Genomic DNA, 18812 nt, shown 5'->3' with positions numbered 1-18812 from the left:
ATTTTGTTTAGACATCTAGATTAGTTGAGCATGAGTTACTGGAAAAATATTTCCTTGTCTGATGAACTTTAATTCCGTTCACTCAAATGGCTCGGTCAGAATTGAACGTAAACACCATGGAGACATAGATCCACCCTGCCTTATTAACGGTTCACACTAGAGGTGATGTAGGGGAGTGGGGGGATGCAGGTTCGCACTGCAGGATGTTCACGATGATTTTTTTAACAGCTGCTCCCCTCTGACAATCTTAACAATGTGCATGATTACCGTAACAGCTCTAAAGATAATCTTATGAGATAATCCTACAGTGTGTGGTGTGTTACGAGTGGTGTGGTATGCTTTGTAGGACGTTGACACGGCTCTGATCATAAATCCGACCTTTCAGAAATGTTGGATTGTCTTGGTCTGATTTTGGGGGACAAACCAACATGCTCCATGTTGGCTTTGATGTTTAACCAATCGGAAAGTGAAGGGACAGACTCATACTGCATGCTCCTCCTCTACCATGTTTGTTTACTTTGAAATCACATTTGATTTGGTGATATTTCCTGTCTGTGTGAGGAATGTTTGTGAGTAAATTTAGTTTATGTGCAGTGTGTTTTGCCAAGTTGCTGCACACCACACGCTGTAGGACCAAAACTAGTACATTTGTGATTTTTTTTACATTTTTTACTGTGTGTGGGGTTTCTCATGCTTTAAAAATTGGTCTACAATTTAAAACCCTTACCTGAATGCCGTCGGTGATCATGTCCATATCTTTATGACCACAGTGAACCCATCTTCTGATGGCTTCTTCCAGTAGAATTATTCACCATAGTGTGTGTCATCTAAATCATCATCTAAATCTGTTTATTTTGTAACATGAGCTGCTGCAACAATGCAACAGTCATAATATGGACCATAAATCTGAGGAATGATTCCAATATCTCTCTGAGTTGTCCATGCAGGCTGAATATGAAAATAGTCTCCTACACATATCTTCAGCATTCGGGTATGATAGAAAATAGGTGGTGAAACTCTAGGGTATTAAAATCCTTACATATCTACGTGACACTGTGAATTAGCGATCATGGACTCAAAGATCTTGACTCACGATGGGGAAGGTCGTTGTTGTTTTAACATCCAGAAGTCCGCAGCGTTTTGGCTAGTTAAACCAAATGTTAGCATAGCAACCTCACCTCATGGCAGAAACTGCTCCAGGTTTGTGTTATTTGTGGAGATTAAGCGTCCATGTTACTCGTCAGTGGTCGGGTTTAACTGCTGTTATCCAATCCGAGGCGAGATGACCAGATTTCAAGAAATAAGACTCCAAATCCTGACAGCTCAGCTGTGATGTTGCAGACGTGGTCCTCTGAGACGAGGGTTTGCATGGCTTTCGTTCCTTAGAGTTCACTGCAAATGTGTTGATTAAACGAGTGATCCACACCTTTAAAATAATTTTGAAGGCAAGAGTGTCGAACCCTGATAAAGTAGCCAGCAAAAGTATAATAGATTAAAAAATCATGTTCTGTAAGCAAATTATTGAAATGCTCTCATTTTCTTTGTGGAACTCTAGGACAGCTTTGTTGACCATGGAGAGCACCACAGAACTATTTAATGTTCACAGAAAATGCGATAGAATGGAGACTTTTACAGTTTGAACCCAGAGATCCCCATGCACATTTTAACATTAAAATATCTAAACCAGTCCACAAAGTGATTTTTCTCATGAATCATTCATAATGGTCCAGTCTGTTTGTGTGTTATTGATAGTGGACAGGGTCACAAGCTTAAGGCAAGGACATTACCATCCAATCAGAGAAGCAGCAGGATGCAGAGTCCTGCCCACGCACCTACCTGCTCCATGCTGACCGCACCACCTGTCCTCCCATTGCACTCTCACTTCTTTTTTTAATGGCTTGTTTGTTTTCCAGATATCCCCATATGGTGTACAGTGGCTGACAGGATAATCCCACACTTAGCCTCTCTGTGAAATTAAAAGCTCTACTTGCCTTACATATATCTAACTTAGTGAGATGTGGCCTCACACGAAATGCTAATTAGACGCACCAGAAACAGCAGCCGCAGAGTTAATCAGTGTATGAATAAACATGAACGGGGCCTCTGTTGCATAAACAGGAGCTATTGACTAATGCAGATACATATTGAACAGAACCCCTAATTTGCTTTTTACTAACGATCGCTTTATCGTGTTGAATGTGACGCACGCCGTTTGACCTGAAGTGACTCTAGAAGGTAGTTTGCCACAGGCAGTTTGTAGTTTTAATAGTGTTTGCTGTGATTAGCATGAAAATGTACAGAAGGGTCCTGTCTTTACCTTGTAGTGTCGGACGAACTTTTTCTCCAATTATTTTTTTTTTTCATGCTTTTTTTTAGTTTTTCAAGCACAGGTGTGTGGTTGCTACAATGTTCAAATTTCATGTTACAGTTTTGAATATTTGACAGCTCAGCAATTGCCAGCCAGTGCGTCCTCTGATGGGTTACTGTTTTTTTTTTTTATAATCACTGAATTTCAAGCCCTGTTAAAAAGGAATTAGAATATGTTTAAAACCAACACAATGTAAATGTAACTGGATTTTATTCTGACTTTGGTTGTATTGAATTCTAACTGGGGGCTGTGCAGTGGCACAGTGGTTAGAGCTGTTGCCTTGCTGCAAGAAGGTCCTGGGTTTGCTTCCCGGCCTGGGATCTTTCTGCATGGAGTTAGCATGTTCTCCCTGTGCATGTGTGGGTTCTCTCCGGGTACTCCGACTTCCTCCCACAGTCCAAAAACATGACTGTCAGGTTGATTGGTCTGTCTAAATCATCCCTAGGTGTGAGTGTGTGTGTGTGTGTGATTGTTTGTCCTGTGTGTCTCTGTGTTGCCCTGCGATGGACTGGCTCTCTGTCCAGGGTGTACCCCGCCTGATTGCCCATTGACCGCTGGAGATAGGCACCAACCAACCCCCCCACCCCCACCCTCACCCCCACCCCCCCACCCCGCGACACCCCACAAGGACAAAGCGGGTTCAGACAATGGATGGATGGATGGACGAAATCTAACTGGATTAATAATGTGTGCAATAACATAACTTTAATGCTTGGATGTAACATTTTACGTTTTTAAATGGACCTGTTTGATATGTTTTTCATCAATGTTAAGTGACTGTGAGGAAAATCCTAGAATTTCACCCTCTCAGAAGCTAATGCAGGAGATAGATGTAGGAGACTATTTTCATGTCAGCCTGCATGAAAAACACAGAGTGACCGATTATAATCAGAAATAATAATTAAAAATGTTTTCTCAGTGAACCACACCTTTGAAGAATCTATAATGTAGAAAATTAAGAACATTTTTTAGGAGCAAATTGTTTAGGTTTAATTTAGAAATCAGGTAAGACAAACTTTTTACTTTTTTTTATTAATGTGCTTTAATTTATCTTGTTCACTTAAGCCTCATCATCATGTAATAACCGTTGTTCAAACGACGGCTTTGACACTGGTCAAGCATTTAAGGATGTTTATTTGTTACAGCATAAACGCTGTCATTATCGTGGAACCCAGACTGGTCAGTCAGACAATTAGCCGTGTCGCTAATGAGTCAAACATAAGCGGTCTATCTCAGATCTGCTGATAATTACTTGTTCTGCAGCCTATTAGTGACAGATACACACCAACAAGGGAAATCTTTTTAGCTTACATCTTGATTATCGGTTATCAGATCGGTCTTTAATTGCTCAGGTCTACATCATTGATATACTGTATCAGTGGTACCTTTGATATGCTTTTTCTTTATTGGAACCAGAAATTTTTTTGATTCTTTACCTCTAGGGGAGGAAAAAGTTGAATGAAAGGAAAAGTATTTGGTTAGCTGTGCTATTTTTAACTTCACCCGGGGGTCAAACAGAAGGGAACAAAGAACAATAAAAAAAAGTCACATGGAAGTTTAAAAAAAGTGGTGTGTCTTTTAGCTGCTTTCAAGCCTGCGGGGGTGCGGGACGGGAGGAGATGAAATGAGAAGTGGAGGGATCCCTCTGAGTCATCCTTGGAGTTTTCCTCCCTCCTCCTCCTTCTCCTCCTTCTCCTCCTCCCACTAAAATTTACAGCACTCCCACCCTCCTGGCTTTACTTTATTTTACGCCTGTAGCATACTCTTTGTTTCACTGTTTCCTCTCATTTTGAAGTCATTCACAGAAAGGCATTCCTCTTCCCTTTCATATTTTTTGTTCTGAAAATCATCACATCTCCAGGTTTTCTGTCTCCTCCTCCCCCCTCTGACTTTGTCTCAGTGGAATACTGATGAGACGGAGACTGCGCCACTCCCTCAGCCTCTTCTAAGCGTAGGAAGTCCTGCAAAGATGATCCCGCAGAGATCACTAGTGCCTCGTTTGAGTCAGAACATTGCGACTAGCCCACTTCCTTGTTATTTATCGACTCAGAACATGATTGAGTCTTGTGTCTACTCTGGAGTCCACTTGCCCTTTCCCTCATCACCTTCTTAATTGCTTGTCACCTCTTTTCCTTTTTCTACTGTCCACCTTCATCTTTTTCATTAAACTTAATGTCTTCACCCATACTGACCCTGCCTGTACTTCATTTTCATTCCTGATGAGTTGTTTTAGACATAAATTAGTCAATCTGCGTGTTAGCTTGTGTTCTTTCTTTTCCCAGTAGAGCATCAAGCGCCCTTTCAAGGCCAAGCTGTAAACGACACATGGTCCTTCTTGATCTTTCTCCTCTAATGGAGTGTGTGTGCGTGCGTGCATGCATGCATGTGTGCACTTAAATCAAAGGGTGTGAAGGTGAGTGAGAGCATTCCAATAAGCAGAGTGCAGCTGTTATTAGATTTGGATCCCTGCAGTCTTTATTAAACCTCAGTTCGATTCTGACTAAAAGAGAAAGCAGTGTTACATCTTTATGAAACAATGTGCACACACACAGACACACACACCGTCACACAAATACACCCTGCTGTGAAAGATGTATGCTCGTACTCGGCATTCAGAAAATTCCTACTCAGCTTTTGTCGTAGTTCTTTTTTTTATATTTTTTACAGTGAGGTCACATTGTAAACATGCACTGGTGTTGTCGCATCATATTGACATTTTCATGGACAACAAGGGACTTTGGGAACTTATCCAGAGGTCACACTCCTCATTTGTAAATGTGAATTTTGCCTGGTTCTATTGTTCGCATTAAATTAAGTAAAAATCAAATCATGTATTTAGTTCTTTGCTCATTACAGAGCTGCACTGCTTGTGGAGACACAGTTGTGCGAACCTATGCCATTTTTCACAGGACATTACACTGATTTTGATTCAATTTAAATTTAAGGTTATCGTGCTGTTCCAATCTTTGCTTTTTGTAGATATAAAGACTTTCAGACAGAAAAAGTGAGAAGGGGCCCCACAGCAGGAACTCATAGCCATGCTTTCATGATCTTCATGAATGTACTTTCTGTTTGTCTCAAAGAAAACGTGTGTGTGTGTGTGTGTGTGTGTGTGTGTGTGTGTGTGTGTGTATGTGTGTTGGTATGGCTGAGCTATATATATATATATATATATATATATATATATATATATATATATATATATATATATATATATATATATATATATATATGTACATATATATATATATATATATGTACATATATATATATATATATGTACATATATATATATATATATATGTACATATATATATATATATATATATATATATATATATATATATATGTATGTATGTATGAAATTCATTTTTCCCTAGGTAGATTGTTGATTTTACCCTCACTATTTTGTCATAGAGTGTCTTTAGTTTGTTTTTAACCCCATTCTAAATTTGGTCTCTTCATCATACTACATCTCTGACACATTACTTACTGACTTACAGTAACTAGATACAAAAAGGTTTTTTGTCTTTTTGAGGAAATTTGGCACTCAGAATGTTTCAAATTGTATTGTTATGAGTTTAAAAATATGTTAAGTTGTGTGTTGTTGTTAAGTAAGTAAGTAAGTAAAAGTTTATTTATATAGCACCTTTCACAGATATGAATCACAAAGCGCTGTACAACATGATAAAGATCAGGGCAAATACCTCTAACCAATAAAAACATCAGAAAAACAATAGCAGTGATAAACGTAGAAAATAAAATCATGAGTATAAACAAAGTGAAGGTGTGAACCCGAACAAAGCCATCATTCTGAAACTGTGCTGACACTTCCTGTTGTCAGCCAGCTGGGTGAGGGCGGAGGCGGCTTCTGACGCACTTCTATTCATAAATCAAACCTCCTTTTGTCTGTGCGTTAAAGTCTTGTTTATTTTCTTTTACAAACATTAGCTGGCGTTTTACATGATGCGGTTCCAAGGATAGTAGTGCTCCCAGTTGATCGTCACAAAAAGGAAGTATATTGTGCCATGGTGTCGTGAGCGGTAAAAACCGTATGCTCATCCCGCCACCCATGCGTAATCATCTCCCGAAACACCTGAGGACCCACTTAAATCACATGTGACGCACCCGACACCACCACCACTACAGATGAAAGCCCAACCCACAAAATAAACGGCTCCTACAGAAACATTTAGGGAGGGAACGCCTGGATGAAAAGGTGATTTTTCAGATGATTTTTAAAGACCTCTACAGTGTTAGAAAGATGGAGATTTGAAGGTAGACTGTTCCAAAGTTTGGGTGCAATAGTCTGAAAGGCCCTGTCCCCTTTGGTTTTCAGTCTGGTTCGAGGAACAGTCAGGAGGTTTTCAGATGTGGATCTAAGGTTCCGAGAGGTGATGTGTGGGGATAAAAGCTCAGATAGGTAGCTTGGAGCCTGGTTGTTAAGAGCTCTATAGGTCAGGACTAAAACTTTAAACTGAATTCTATATTCTACCAGGAGCCAGTGGAGGGACTGTAAAACTGGAGTGATGTGAGCTCGTCTGCTGGATTTGGTTAAGAGTCTGGCTGCTGCATTTTGGATGGCGTGAAGGTGTCAGAGGGAGGTTTTGCTGAGACCAGTAAAAAGAGCGTTACAGTAGTCTAAGCGTGATGACACAAAGCCATGGGTGATTTTTTCCAGATCTGCAGTAGAAACCAGTTTACGGACTTTTGAAATGTTTCTCAGTTGAAAGAAACAAGAGCGGGAGATGGTTTTGACGTGTGAGTCTAAACTTAAAGCTGGATCAAAAATAACTCCTAGGTTTCTAATGTTGGCCTTGGCTGATGGGCAAAAAGAGGCAATTTCTTGCTCGATTTTTGGCTGAAGTTCCGGGGGTGCAGCGATCAGGGTCTCTGCCTTGTTAGCATTTAAGACAAGAAAGTTGGTGGACAGCCAGTTACTGATCTGGGTCAGGCAGAGTACAAGTGTGGCCAGCCTGTCCAACTGGTGTGGCATAAAGGACATATAGAGCTGAATATCATCAGCGTAGATGTGGTAGGAGATGTCTGGGAAAGACTGAATGATGCCAGCTAGGGGAAAAATTAAGGCAGAAGTAGGGGAAGTAGAAAAGTCTGAGGACTGTTTTGAGTCATTGAAGGAATTTCATTAGGATCAGTGCAACACAGTGAGAAAGTGGATTTATATGTTTTCCCGCTTGATTAATGGTAATTCTTAACTGTTGTATTTTTAAATGCCTGCCAAATTTCTGTTTAAACTACAAGCAAAATCATTCTAAGATTTTTTTTATTTATATTTTTTTCCAGCTCTGTAATTAGTTTTAGGGATTTATCTGTCTTCATTCTCCTTGTTGTCCACTATTGTTACTATTGTTATTATTATTATAATATCATTGCTACTACATATTTTGCTCTGCAGCTACTTCTGATCTAATCCCAGTTTCCCAGTATTTTTTTTATTTTTATTTTTTTATATATTATTTTTTGCTTTCAAATAAATTATTTTTAATGGGATTTTTATCTAATTTAATTTAAAAGTTTTTTTACTCACACCAACCTATGAATTAAAATCAGAAACAACATCAGACTGTTTATAAGGTCTTAATAGTTCTCCTGTCATCGGGTAAAACTAACAGCTGTAAAAAAAACATCTAATATCTGTCCATTGACTTCATCCTATAAAATACATACAGCTCATGTTTAGTTTTAGGGATTTATGCATGGTGGCGCAGTTGTTAGCACTGTTGCCTCGCAGCACGAAGGTCGCAGGTTCAAAACTCGCCTTTCTGCGTGGAGATGCGTGTTCTCCCCATGCATGCGTGGGTTTCCTCCGGGTACTCCGGTTTCCCCCACAGATCACAACATGCCCTATAGGTTAAAAAAAATTGTAAGTCGCTTTGGATAAAAGCGTCTGCTAAGCACATAAACATAAACATAAACATAGAAGTGTTTCCCTTTTATGCACCCTTAGACATTAGTGGTAAAATATGTTTCTAGACAGTGGAGAAGCAGCATAGTTGCAGTGAACAGCAGGGAGCAGCAGCGGAATGTTGGCCAAAAAAAGTCTGCTAGAGTTTGTGTTTCTGCATGACAGCTGCCCCTCTATTTAACCAGATCAGTCAATCCGTGAGAGAATGTTGCCAACAGTTTCCCAAAGTGTTTGCTTACTGCTGTCATCTTTTAAAATATTATTGTGTAATGTAGCTGCATAATGGAGCAGTGAAATTTTGCTGCAGAAAATACATCATTAACTAATTTAAATTAGAATATTTGGTGCATTTAGTAAGAAATTGAGCAGATAGTCTATTTAAACAAAAAGCTGTTTTGGCTCTGACTTCATAAAAGACAAAAGGGCCAAACTAATACTACTACTACTACTACTACTAATCTAAAGTTTGTTCACTTTCGTGCAACAATTAAAAGTAAAGTGTTGTACAAATAATTATATTTACTTTTTGTCAGTGTATTAATTAGTAAAGGCTTGTTACAGTTCTTTCGCTTTCTGCAAAAACTCCTACATGAAAAAAAATCCTTTAGTTGAGATTGTTAGAACTTTTTTTTTCTCTTTAAATCAGTTCAGGTGCATGAATGAAACAAAAAACACCTTTATCAGCAGAAGAGCATCATTACTGAAACGTAGAGGTTTCATGCATGTGCAGTTGTTGCTGATTCATGTGGTCGTGCTTGATTTGAGACGAAGATTCCTGCAAACCACTGAAAGTGTGTGTGTGTGTGTGTGTGTGTGTGTGTGTGTGTGTGTGTGTGTGTGTGTGTGTGTGTGTGTGTGTGTGTGTGTGTGTGTGTGTGTGTGTGTGTGTGTGTGTGTGTGTGTGTGTGTGTGTGTGATCGCTATACGTGCTATGTTTACAGAAGAGATTGAAAGAAGGAAAACTAAAGGAATGACTCAGCTGGGAAGCAAAGTAAAGCTAGAATTAAAATGAGTTCCATCACTCAGACACACACACACACACACACACACACACACACACACACACACACACACACACACACACTTACAAGATTGCATTGCAGCATGCAGGCAGGGCGTGTGAAGAGTATAAATAGCTCTGCATCCTCACTGATGCTATTTTTAGCCCTGGAGTCGTGACTGACTTAACCAAGGGCAATACAGAGACATAACATTCACACAGAGATACCAACACTGCTCTGGAGTTCACAGCAGATTCCAGGATAAGTCATGAATATTTGTGTCTGCTGAAACTGACAGTGTCAGCTTGTCTGGTACTGTTTTACTTTAATTTATTTTTGTTTATTTCAACATCGTCCAGTTGTGTTCTTTCTCTTTGTTTCCATCTCCGACTTCGTCTAATTCCACCATTTCTGATCGTAGCTGGCTTCTTCTGTTGGGATGCCGAACAATCAAAACAGTGCTTCAATCAGGCTGTACTCACAACTCACACAACAACTGATTTATTATCCTTTTGTTGGGATGGGGATGTGAGTTGATGCTCTACACACAGCTCAACAATAAAATAAGATTTCATTATTTCACAAAGGTACTAAATTAATCTTATTCCACCCAGGAGAGTTTTATTTTACATGATGGAAATCCCTGGAGCCTGGGTTTCTTCCGTGTGATGTTTTGCCAATATTTTTCTTCTGCTGTCTGCTAGTATTAGACATCTGAAGCACTATTGTGGAAGTGTTTTAATAGCTTATTAGTGGAAGTTTTTCTCCTCTTGAAGACGGTTCTGGGAAAACACCAAGTCCAGAACTAATTTCCCAGAGTAAACAGTGAAGTATATGAAGTCCAAATTTCTTTTATTCGAGTTTTGTCTTTAGCACCTTCATTGGATTTTAATCATGCTATTGTCTTGATCATTATAAGTTATTTACCTTTGAATTTTCCAGTGTAATCTAATTATTATTATTACTTTGGTCACTGTCCATTGCTGCAATAACATGTTCAGTTAGCTTTGGTTCTTTTGGCTGACTGTGGACAGATGGTATTTTCTCTTTACCTAACTACTTCTGTCAGCTGTCGCATCATCAATAAAACGGCCCGTGACTCTGATCTATTTCGTGTCTTGTGACTCAAATACTTCATGTGTTTAACTGGTGACGTTTTAAGCTTCAGAACATCAATTATTTGCAGCATGTTGTAGATTTTTTTTTCTGATTGCACGGCTGAAACTAGCCTTTTGGGCATTTCTGATCTTTTTTTGACTGATTTGATGGAACGATCTCAGTTCAGCTCTACTTGTTAGTGAAATGTGTTTTTCCAGCATGCAGGCTTTGTCAGATATTAATCAGTTTCTTTTTGTATGATTACACAAAACGTGTTCTGTAATTGGAGCGGGCAGCCTTTGATGTCATTTGTTTTGTGTTGACAGAGCTCGTCGGGTATGTCGAATGTATAAAAGTCCCTCCATCTTTATCTGGAGTCGGGTCACGGGGGCAGCAGCCTAAGCAGAGTCCCAGACTTTCCTCTCCCCAGCTTCGTGGGCCAGATCCTCCCCGGAAATCCCAAGGCGTTCCCTGGCCATACAAGAGACGTAGTTCCTCCAGCATGTCCTGGGTCTTCCTTTGTGTCTTCTTCCAATTGGACGCATCCAGAAAACCTCACCAGGAAGGTGTCCAAGAGGCATCCTAACTAGATGCCTGAGCCACCTCAACTGGCTCCTCTTGATGTGGAGGAGCAGCGGATCTACTCTGAACCCTTCATGGATGACCGAGCTTCTCCTCATATATCTAAAGGAGAGCCCAGTCACCCTGCGGAGAAAACTCATTTCGGCTGCTTGCATCCGTGATCTTGTTGTTTTGGTCATTACCCAAAGCTTGTGACCATTGATGTGGGTGAAAACGTAGATTGTTCAGTAAATGGAGAGCTTTACCTTTTGTCTCAGCTCTCACTTCACCACGACAGAAGAGTACAACACCGGCATCACTGCAGATGCAGCACCAATCTGCCTGTCGATCTCCCGCTCCATCTTTCCCTCACTCGTGAACAAGACCCCGAGATACTGAAACTCCTCCACTTGAGGTATGACCTCATCCCTGACCTGGAGGAGGCATTCTATCCTTTTGCGATTCAACATCATCTCTCCACCAAAAGCTTATTTCTAAACGGTTTGTCCCTCCTGAGTTCTGCCTATTTGTTCTAGTGTTGTGGGAGAGGACTTGAAGCGGGCGGTCTCATGCTCTGGATAGCGACTGGAGACGGGGTTTTTGTCTCCCAGTGTTTATGTTTATGTTTGTTGATGTTTATGTATTTAGAAGACACTTTTGTCCAAAAGCGACTTACAAGTGATTATTGGCATGTTGCCCTTGAGGCTAACAACAACAACAACAAACAATTTCCAGTCAGTCATAGGTGGCAGTGAGGCAGCATAATGAATCATGGAGAGGAGGGAACAAGGAGTGGACAGTAGAGAGGGGGGACGGGTGCAGGGAGGGTGCTAGTTTAGGAGATGCTCTCTGAAGAGCAGGGTCTTCAGGAGTTTCTTGAAAATCGAAAAGGAAATCCCTGCTCTGGTAGTGCTTGGTAGGTCATTCCACATTTGTGGAATGATGCATGAGAAGAGTCTGGATTGTCCTGAGCGTGGTGTAGGCACTGCTAGCTGACGATCCAGTGATGACCGGAGCGGCCAGGCTGAGACGTAAGCCTTTGCAAGATGATTCAGGTAGATGGGAGCTGTACCATCTCGGACTTGTATGCTGGTGTTAGCAATTTGAATTTGATGCGTGCTACTGGCGGTAGCCAGTGGAGCTCAATGAACACGGGGCTGACGTGTGCTCTTTTTGGCTGATTGAAGACCAGATGCGCTGCTGCATTCTGGATCATTTCAAGAGGTCTCACAGTACAGGCTGGAAGACCAGTTAGAAGGGCATTGCAGTAATCAAGGTGGGAGATGACAGTAGATTGCACCAGGAGCTGGGTGGCATGTTGTGTTAGGTATGGTCTGATCTTTCGTATGTTATACAGCGCAAAGCGGCATGAACGAGCAACAGAGGCAACATGATTTTTAAAAGTCAGGTGTTCATCAATCACAACACCCAGATTTCGAACTGCCTTTGAAGGAGCCAGAGATAGGAAGTCATTTTGGACTGAAATATTTCGTTGTATGGATGGTTTTGCTGGTATGACAAGAAGTTCCGTTTTAGGGAGGTTTAGTTGGAGATGGTGGGATTTCATCCATTGTGATATGTCAGAGAGACAGTTTGATATTCGTGCAGAGACAGTTTGGTCGTCCGGTGGAAATGACAGATAGAGCTGGGTGTCGTCTGCATAGCAGTGGTAGGAGAAGCCATGCGATCGGATGATCTCACCCAGTGAGGTGGTGTATATGGCAAAGAGAAGAGGTCCTAGTACAGAGCCCTGGGGGACTCCTGTGGCAAGATGGTGCACGCTAGAGGATTGTCCAAGCCAAGATACACTGAATGATCGTCCTGTGAGGTACGATTCAAACCAGGCGTGTGCTTTCTCTGTAATGCCCATGATAGAGAGTGTGGGCAAAATGAAGCCATGGTTGACAGTGTCAAATGCAGCCGATAAGTCGAGCAGGATAAGCACTGAGGATTTGGCAGTTGCTCTAGCTTCTTTTAAGGATTCCGTCCCTGCTAACAGAGCAGTTTCAGTGGAGTGGCCCTTTTTGAACCCAGATTGGTAAGGGTCAAGCAGACAGTTTTGTGAGAGGTATTCTGTGGTCTGCTTGAAAGCCACCCTTTCACTGATTTTGGACAGAAAAGGGAGGAGAGAGATAGGTCGGTAGTTCTCCACATGATGCACATGCATGGTAGTACCCGGATGTAAACAATGTTCAACGGGTCTATAACATTATCATAGATAAAGTGGGGCAAAAAAGTATTTAGTCAGCCACCGATTGTGCAAGCTCTCCCACTTAAAATGATGACAGAGGTCTGTAATTTTCATCATAGGTACTGCATTCCTCCATGCAGATCTTCTCGAGAGCAGTGATGTTTTGGGGCTGTCGCCGAGCAACACAGACTTTCAACTCCCTCCACATATTTTCTATGGGGTTGAGGTCTGGAGACTGGCTAGGCCACTCCAGGACTTTCAAATGCTTCTTACGGAGCCACTCCTTTGTTGCCCGGGCGGTGTGTTTGGGATCATTGTCATGTTGGAAGACCCAGCCACGTTTCATCTTCAAAGCTCTCACTGATGGAAGGAGGTTTTGGCTCAGAATCTCACGATACATGGCCCCATTCATTCTGTCCTTAACACGGATCAGTCGTCCTGTCCCCTTAGCAGAAAAACAGCCCCAAAGCATGATGTTCCCACCCCCATGCTTCACAGTAGGTATGGTGTTCTTGGGATGCAACTCAGTATTTTTCTTCCTCCAAATACAACGAGTTGAGTTTATACCAAAAAGTTCTACTTTGGTTTCATCTGACCACATGCCATTCTCTCAATCCTCTGCTGTATCATCCATGTGCTCTCTGGCTAACTTCAGACGGGCCTGGACATGCACTAGCTTCAGCAGTGGAACACGTCTGGCACTGCAGGATTTGATTCCCTGCCTTTGTAGTGTGTTACTGATGGTGACCTTTGTTACTGTGGTCCCAGCTCTCTGCAGGTCATTCACCAGGTCCCCCCGTGTCATGATCATTTTGACCCCACAGGATGAGATCTTGCGTGGAGTCCCAGATCGAGGGAGATTATCAGTGGTCTTGTATGTCTTCCATTTTCTGATAATTGCCCCCACTGTTGATTTTTTCACACCAAGCTGCTTGCCTACTGTAGATTCACTCTGCCCAGTCTGGTGCAGGTCTATAATTCTTTTCCTGGTGTCCTTCGAAAGCTCTTTTGTCTTGGCCATAGTGGATAGTTTGGAGTCTGACTGTTTGAGGCTGTGGACGAGTGTCTTTTATACAGATAATGTGTTCAAACAGGTGCCATTAATACAGGTAACGAGTGGAGGACAGAAAAGCTTCTTAAAGAAGATGTTACAGGTCTGTGAGAGCCAAAGATTTTCCTTGTTTGAAGTGACCAAATACTCATTTTCCACCCTGATTTACAAATAAATTCTTTAAAAATCCTGCCATGTGAATTCATGGATTTTTTTTTTCACATTCTGTCTCTCACAGTTGAAGTGTACCTATGATGTAAATTACTGACCTCTGTCATCATTTTAAGTGGGAGAACTTGCACAATCGGTGGCTGACTACTTTTTTGCCCCACTGTAACTGAATTATCTTTGCTGAAAACAAAATGTGAAATACAGAGGTAATTACTGTTGATATAAAGTACTAATCCTACAAACAAAACTCTTAATCTGTGACAGATTTCTACTAACATGGAGGTTTATTTTGTCTACATTGTAAAAGTTTATGCTTACTTTTTAAATTCAAAAGGATAATGAGTAGGGTTTTTATTGTTAGCACTGCTGATTGAATGCTGCCAATGTCAGCATGATAAGAGCCTGAAGAAATGATGCACTTATGTTTAAAAATTAATGAATAGAATCATGACTGGAGAAGACATTTTTACATTTTTTAAATATTCTATGCATTTTTTTATCCAAGTGTAGATCCCTTATCTGGCCAGGATTTAGAAAAAGATTGGGATCATTGCAATACCTAATAATGTGCTGCCCAAATTACCATCAATTATGAATATTGTTCAGCCGAGCAGTTGTACAAATTAAACATAAATGGAGTGGTTTATTACCATATTTGATAATGGCTACATTTTGTTTTTAGGGCAATATTTGTGTTTGTGAAGCTCCAAACTGTGTTTTTCATCACTGATTTTCAAATCAAACCCACAAATATCAGACGGTAAGCGTGTGTTACTTATGTCGAGACTTCTCTGTAGGTGACCTGGAGGTGATTATGACTCGGTGAGGCCGGCTGTGCTGTAAAAGCTCATGTCCAGCTGAGGTGTTAATTGATATAAATATTACATTGAATAATTTATAAACCATAATTTAGCACTATTTGTTTGAAAGACATTCATAAGAAAGACAAAATGTTCATGATTTAATCAGTTTATCTTAAAAAGCATTTAGCTGAAGTTTAAACGGCATAGAGGAAATTAGATGACTGACTCATAAATAGTCTTCAGCGTTTTTCTTTCTGCAGCTGCAGCTTGTTGCATGGCACTTTCTGTTTAGACATGAACACAACACACACGTCGTACATCATCCTGCTCAGATCTCCTCTGCATGAGTTGAGCCAGATCAGGCTCGTCCTTTGAACTCGCATCTGAGTTACATGAACAAATGTCACTGCCGTGCTAGCAGGCAGCGATGGCAGGAAGTAGAGGCTATTTACACAGCAAGACGTGTGCTTAGCTTGGATGACTGTCTTTTTATTTATTTATTTTATTTTTTTTATTTTTTTGCTGAATGAACAAATAGTGTGCAGTATTACAGTAATCACCCAACAGCTACAGTAGAAATTGGATTTGACCTTAAAGTGGTAAAAACGCAATGCAACATTTTAGATGCTGCTCTAGATTATATAGCATCTTGCACAGGAGGTAACAAATGTTGTTTTCATAAAACCAAGAATACTTTTATTATATCATATTAGATATGTGTTTAAGTAACAACATGCTGTTTATTTATTTCTGAAATACTGTCCAGTAATGATGTCAGGGACCAGAAATAAGTAGAGGGCAAACTAAACAAGAACAACCTTAAAGATCAATCAGAAGTCTCACCTCGTCTTTCTTCTCCGCCAATGAGGAGCAGCGAGCACAGCCGGCCCCTGTCCACACCAGGGACCCTGATACAGTATAGACAGGTGGAGTGACAGAGAGGAGGGCTGAGAGAGTAAACAGGAAATCGTTTAGAGACACAGAGGAGGAGGCTTGGACAGAAGGCTTGTGTTAGACTAAAAATGAAGAGTTTCATCACCGAGGAAAAGAAATGGTGCCTGACTGAAGGTCAGATCAGAGATCAGACAGAGGGAACAGTTCATGTATCGTCTGATTGCTTTTTGCTTCCTTTTATTAACAATTGTCATAACTGGATTTGTTCTTAGAAGCGTTATAATCTGTGAAATGCCTAAACAAGAATCTCACCGAGATGCAAATATCTATTTGCAAGAGTTCTCAGTTGTCTGGCTTTTAGGTCCCTGGAATATTTAACACATAGTCACAGATTCATCCCATGTAACACACCTGGAACCGGTCGATTTGTCTTTGGTGAGTCAGAAAGTGCAACAAATGAAAGATGGTCATTGGAGGGTTGGGCGATCAATGAAGTTGTGACTGAGTTGAGATAAAACAAGAGAATACAACAATCAAATCATGGCAAAACTAGGAATAAAATAAGGATCAACTGTGACAAAATGAAGATGCAATCAAGACATTTTGTGATTCAGTTATAGCAAGAAAGTTGGCATGAAATTCGAGCAAAGTTGGCACAGATATTTTGCAGTTGTTTCGTAAGTAGAGCCAGTATCTTACTAGGATGAAACAGTTGGTGACGAGTTGGAGACACAAAGTCATGAGGAAAAAATGGTAATTTTCTATTTGAATCACACTGAATTGATATGTTCAATAATTCTGCAACAAGTTTAATATTTGACCAGGTTACTTAGGGCATATGATGCAATAGCAGACAAAGTGTGACTTTTATGTCACAATTTAAGGAAGAAACAGAAAGAAAACGATTTTTATACAGCTCCGCACAAGATAAAAACCACGAGGCGCTTCACAAACAACAACAAATAAAAACAATTAAAATATGAAAAAAGATTTTAAAAAAATGATTAAAAATATGTTTAGGCACAGTGTTTTATTTTATTATTTTTTTCAATATGTCCTGATTTACTTTCATTTTATTATAATGTAACTATTAGTAATAGGAAAATATAATTGACCCTTGCCAACTGCAGAGCCTCCACCAGGTGGCAGTAAACATGTTTAGGATGGGATGTGGCAGGTTTTTGATGAAGGTACTACTACTGATACACCACCTGCATATTTTAGGGCCACAAGGGATTTAATGCTTATTAGCTAAAATAGTCCGCAAGCATTCTAAAGCAAAATGATGTATCTTTTTATAAAAGATCACAAAGAATAATGTGAAGGAACTGTCTTTGAAATTCTGCTGTCAATCTTCCCAACATGAGGTCCAGCTGGCTGTCACTCATCAAGCCTCGGGTTACATCACCATGACCAGTCGTCATGCCGGAGTGGAAAAGAGTTCGAGGAAGTAGAGTACATCATTTAGCGGGCTGTCTGGCGGATGCAACATTGTACCGGCGTATCCTAGCAACCAGAGTGGGAGAAGGGCTCACTCAGGCAGTTCCAGTTCCAGCTGGTGATCTCAGAGGAGTTTGTGTGTGTGTGTGTGTGTGTGTGTGTGTGTGTGTGTGTGTGTGTGTGTGTGTGTGTGTGTGTGTGTGTGTGTGTGTGTGTGTGTGTGTGTGTGTGTGTGTGTGTGTGTGTGTGTGTGTGTGTGTGTGTGTGTGTGTTAGCTTGCTGGGATAATAGATGAGTGCTGTAGAAATTAGTGTGCTGGCTCAGCCTTGCGGGGAAGATCAATATCTACTATGCATTCATCACTAATTATCATGACGGAAGTTAGAAGTTCTTTCGTTCTGCTTCCCATCCTCTTGCTCTCTTTTGCCTCCTTTCTTCCATCACACTTTTTATCATGTCTGTCTGTCTTTCTCTTAATTCTGAAGAAAGTTTCTGTATAAATAAATCTAAAACTTGTGAACAAGGTCCTTTATGTTACTTAGTAAACAATGTTTTACTGTTAAACGGGTCCTGTGTAATTTATTAAAACGTCTTGTCCTTTCCTCCATTTTTGCTCTTTGTGCTTTTAAAATTATTGAAAACAATCCGATGCCCAGAACTATTTTCTGCTCCATGAACTTTTGTCCTTTTGGGTCATCCTCCAGTGACTCTAACATTAATGACTCAGGAGTTTGTTGTGCTACGACGCTTGACTAAAACATGTCCTCCTCTCTCTCTGTGACAGTGTTGAGTATAGGTGAAGGAGGATTTTGGGAAGGCACGGTCAAAGGGAGGACGGGATGGTTCCCAGCAGACTGCGTGGAAGAAGTTCAGATGAGACAGTATGACCCAAGACTAGGTAAGAAACCTGGCTTCACACACACACATGCACGCACGCATACACACGTTTTGTTTTGTAAAACATTTTTTTAATAAGATGACATTCTTTCAAAACGCTCCCCAGCAACCATCGACAGCAGTCGGGATTTTACATTTATAATAAAAACAAAACCCAGCCTAGAAATCTGGGCTTTACAAAAGTATTCAGCTGATATTTCTATTTTGTTTCTTTTTATTCTCTTGGGGGGGGGGGGGGGGGGTGTCATGAATCACAATTCCTTGTTTAAGGTTCCATATCATGCTATTTTAAACAATTGAGAGCAAAGATAGGAACAGGATATGATACAACACTACCAATGGCACTATTGAGATGTCATTTATATTAAATACGAGCTATTTTCATTGGCCTGAATTCATGACCAGAAATGT

General features: G+C 40.6%; 1 protein-coding gene across 8 annotated transcripts in view; it reads left to right on the top strand.

The window, feature by feature from the left end:
- The window catches only part of shank3a (SH3 and multiple ankyrin repeat domains 3a), a 228187-nt gene that overhangs the window by 137204 nt on the left and 72171 nt on the right, over positions 1–18812 (top strand). For all 8 annotated transcript variants that reach the window (XR_011520350.1, XM_054733613.2, XM_054733611.2 and 5 more), the window contains one exon: positions 18289–18402. Coding sequence is in view for 7 of the 8 variants with exons in the window: in XM_054733613.2 (XP_054589588.2) it covers positions 18289–18402 (114 nt within the window). In the remaining variant the exon portion in view is untranslated. The remainder of the gene's footprint in view (positions 1–18288; positions 18403–18812) is intronic.

Source organism: Nothobranchius furzeri, chromosome 4 (genome assembly GCF_043380555.1).
Source record: "Nothobranchius furzeri strain GRZ-AD chromosome 4, NfurGRZ-RIMD1, whole genome shotgun sequence".
In the NCBI taxonomy this organism is placed as follows: Eukaryota; Metazoa; Chordata; class Actinopteri; order Cyprinodontiformes; family Nothobranchiidae; genus Nothobranchius; species Nothobranchius furzeri.
The sequence above is the reverse complement of the archived record's forward strand: the minus strand, read 5'-3'. Positions and strand labels throughout refer to the sequence as shown.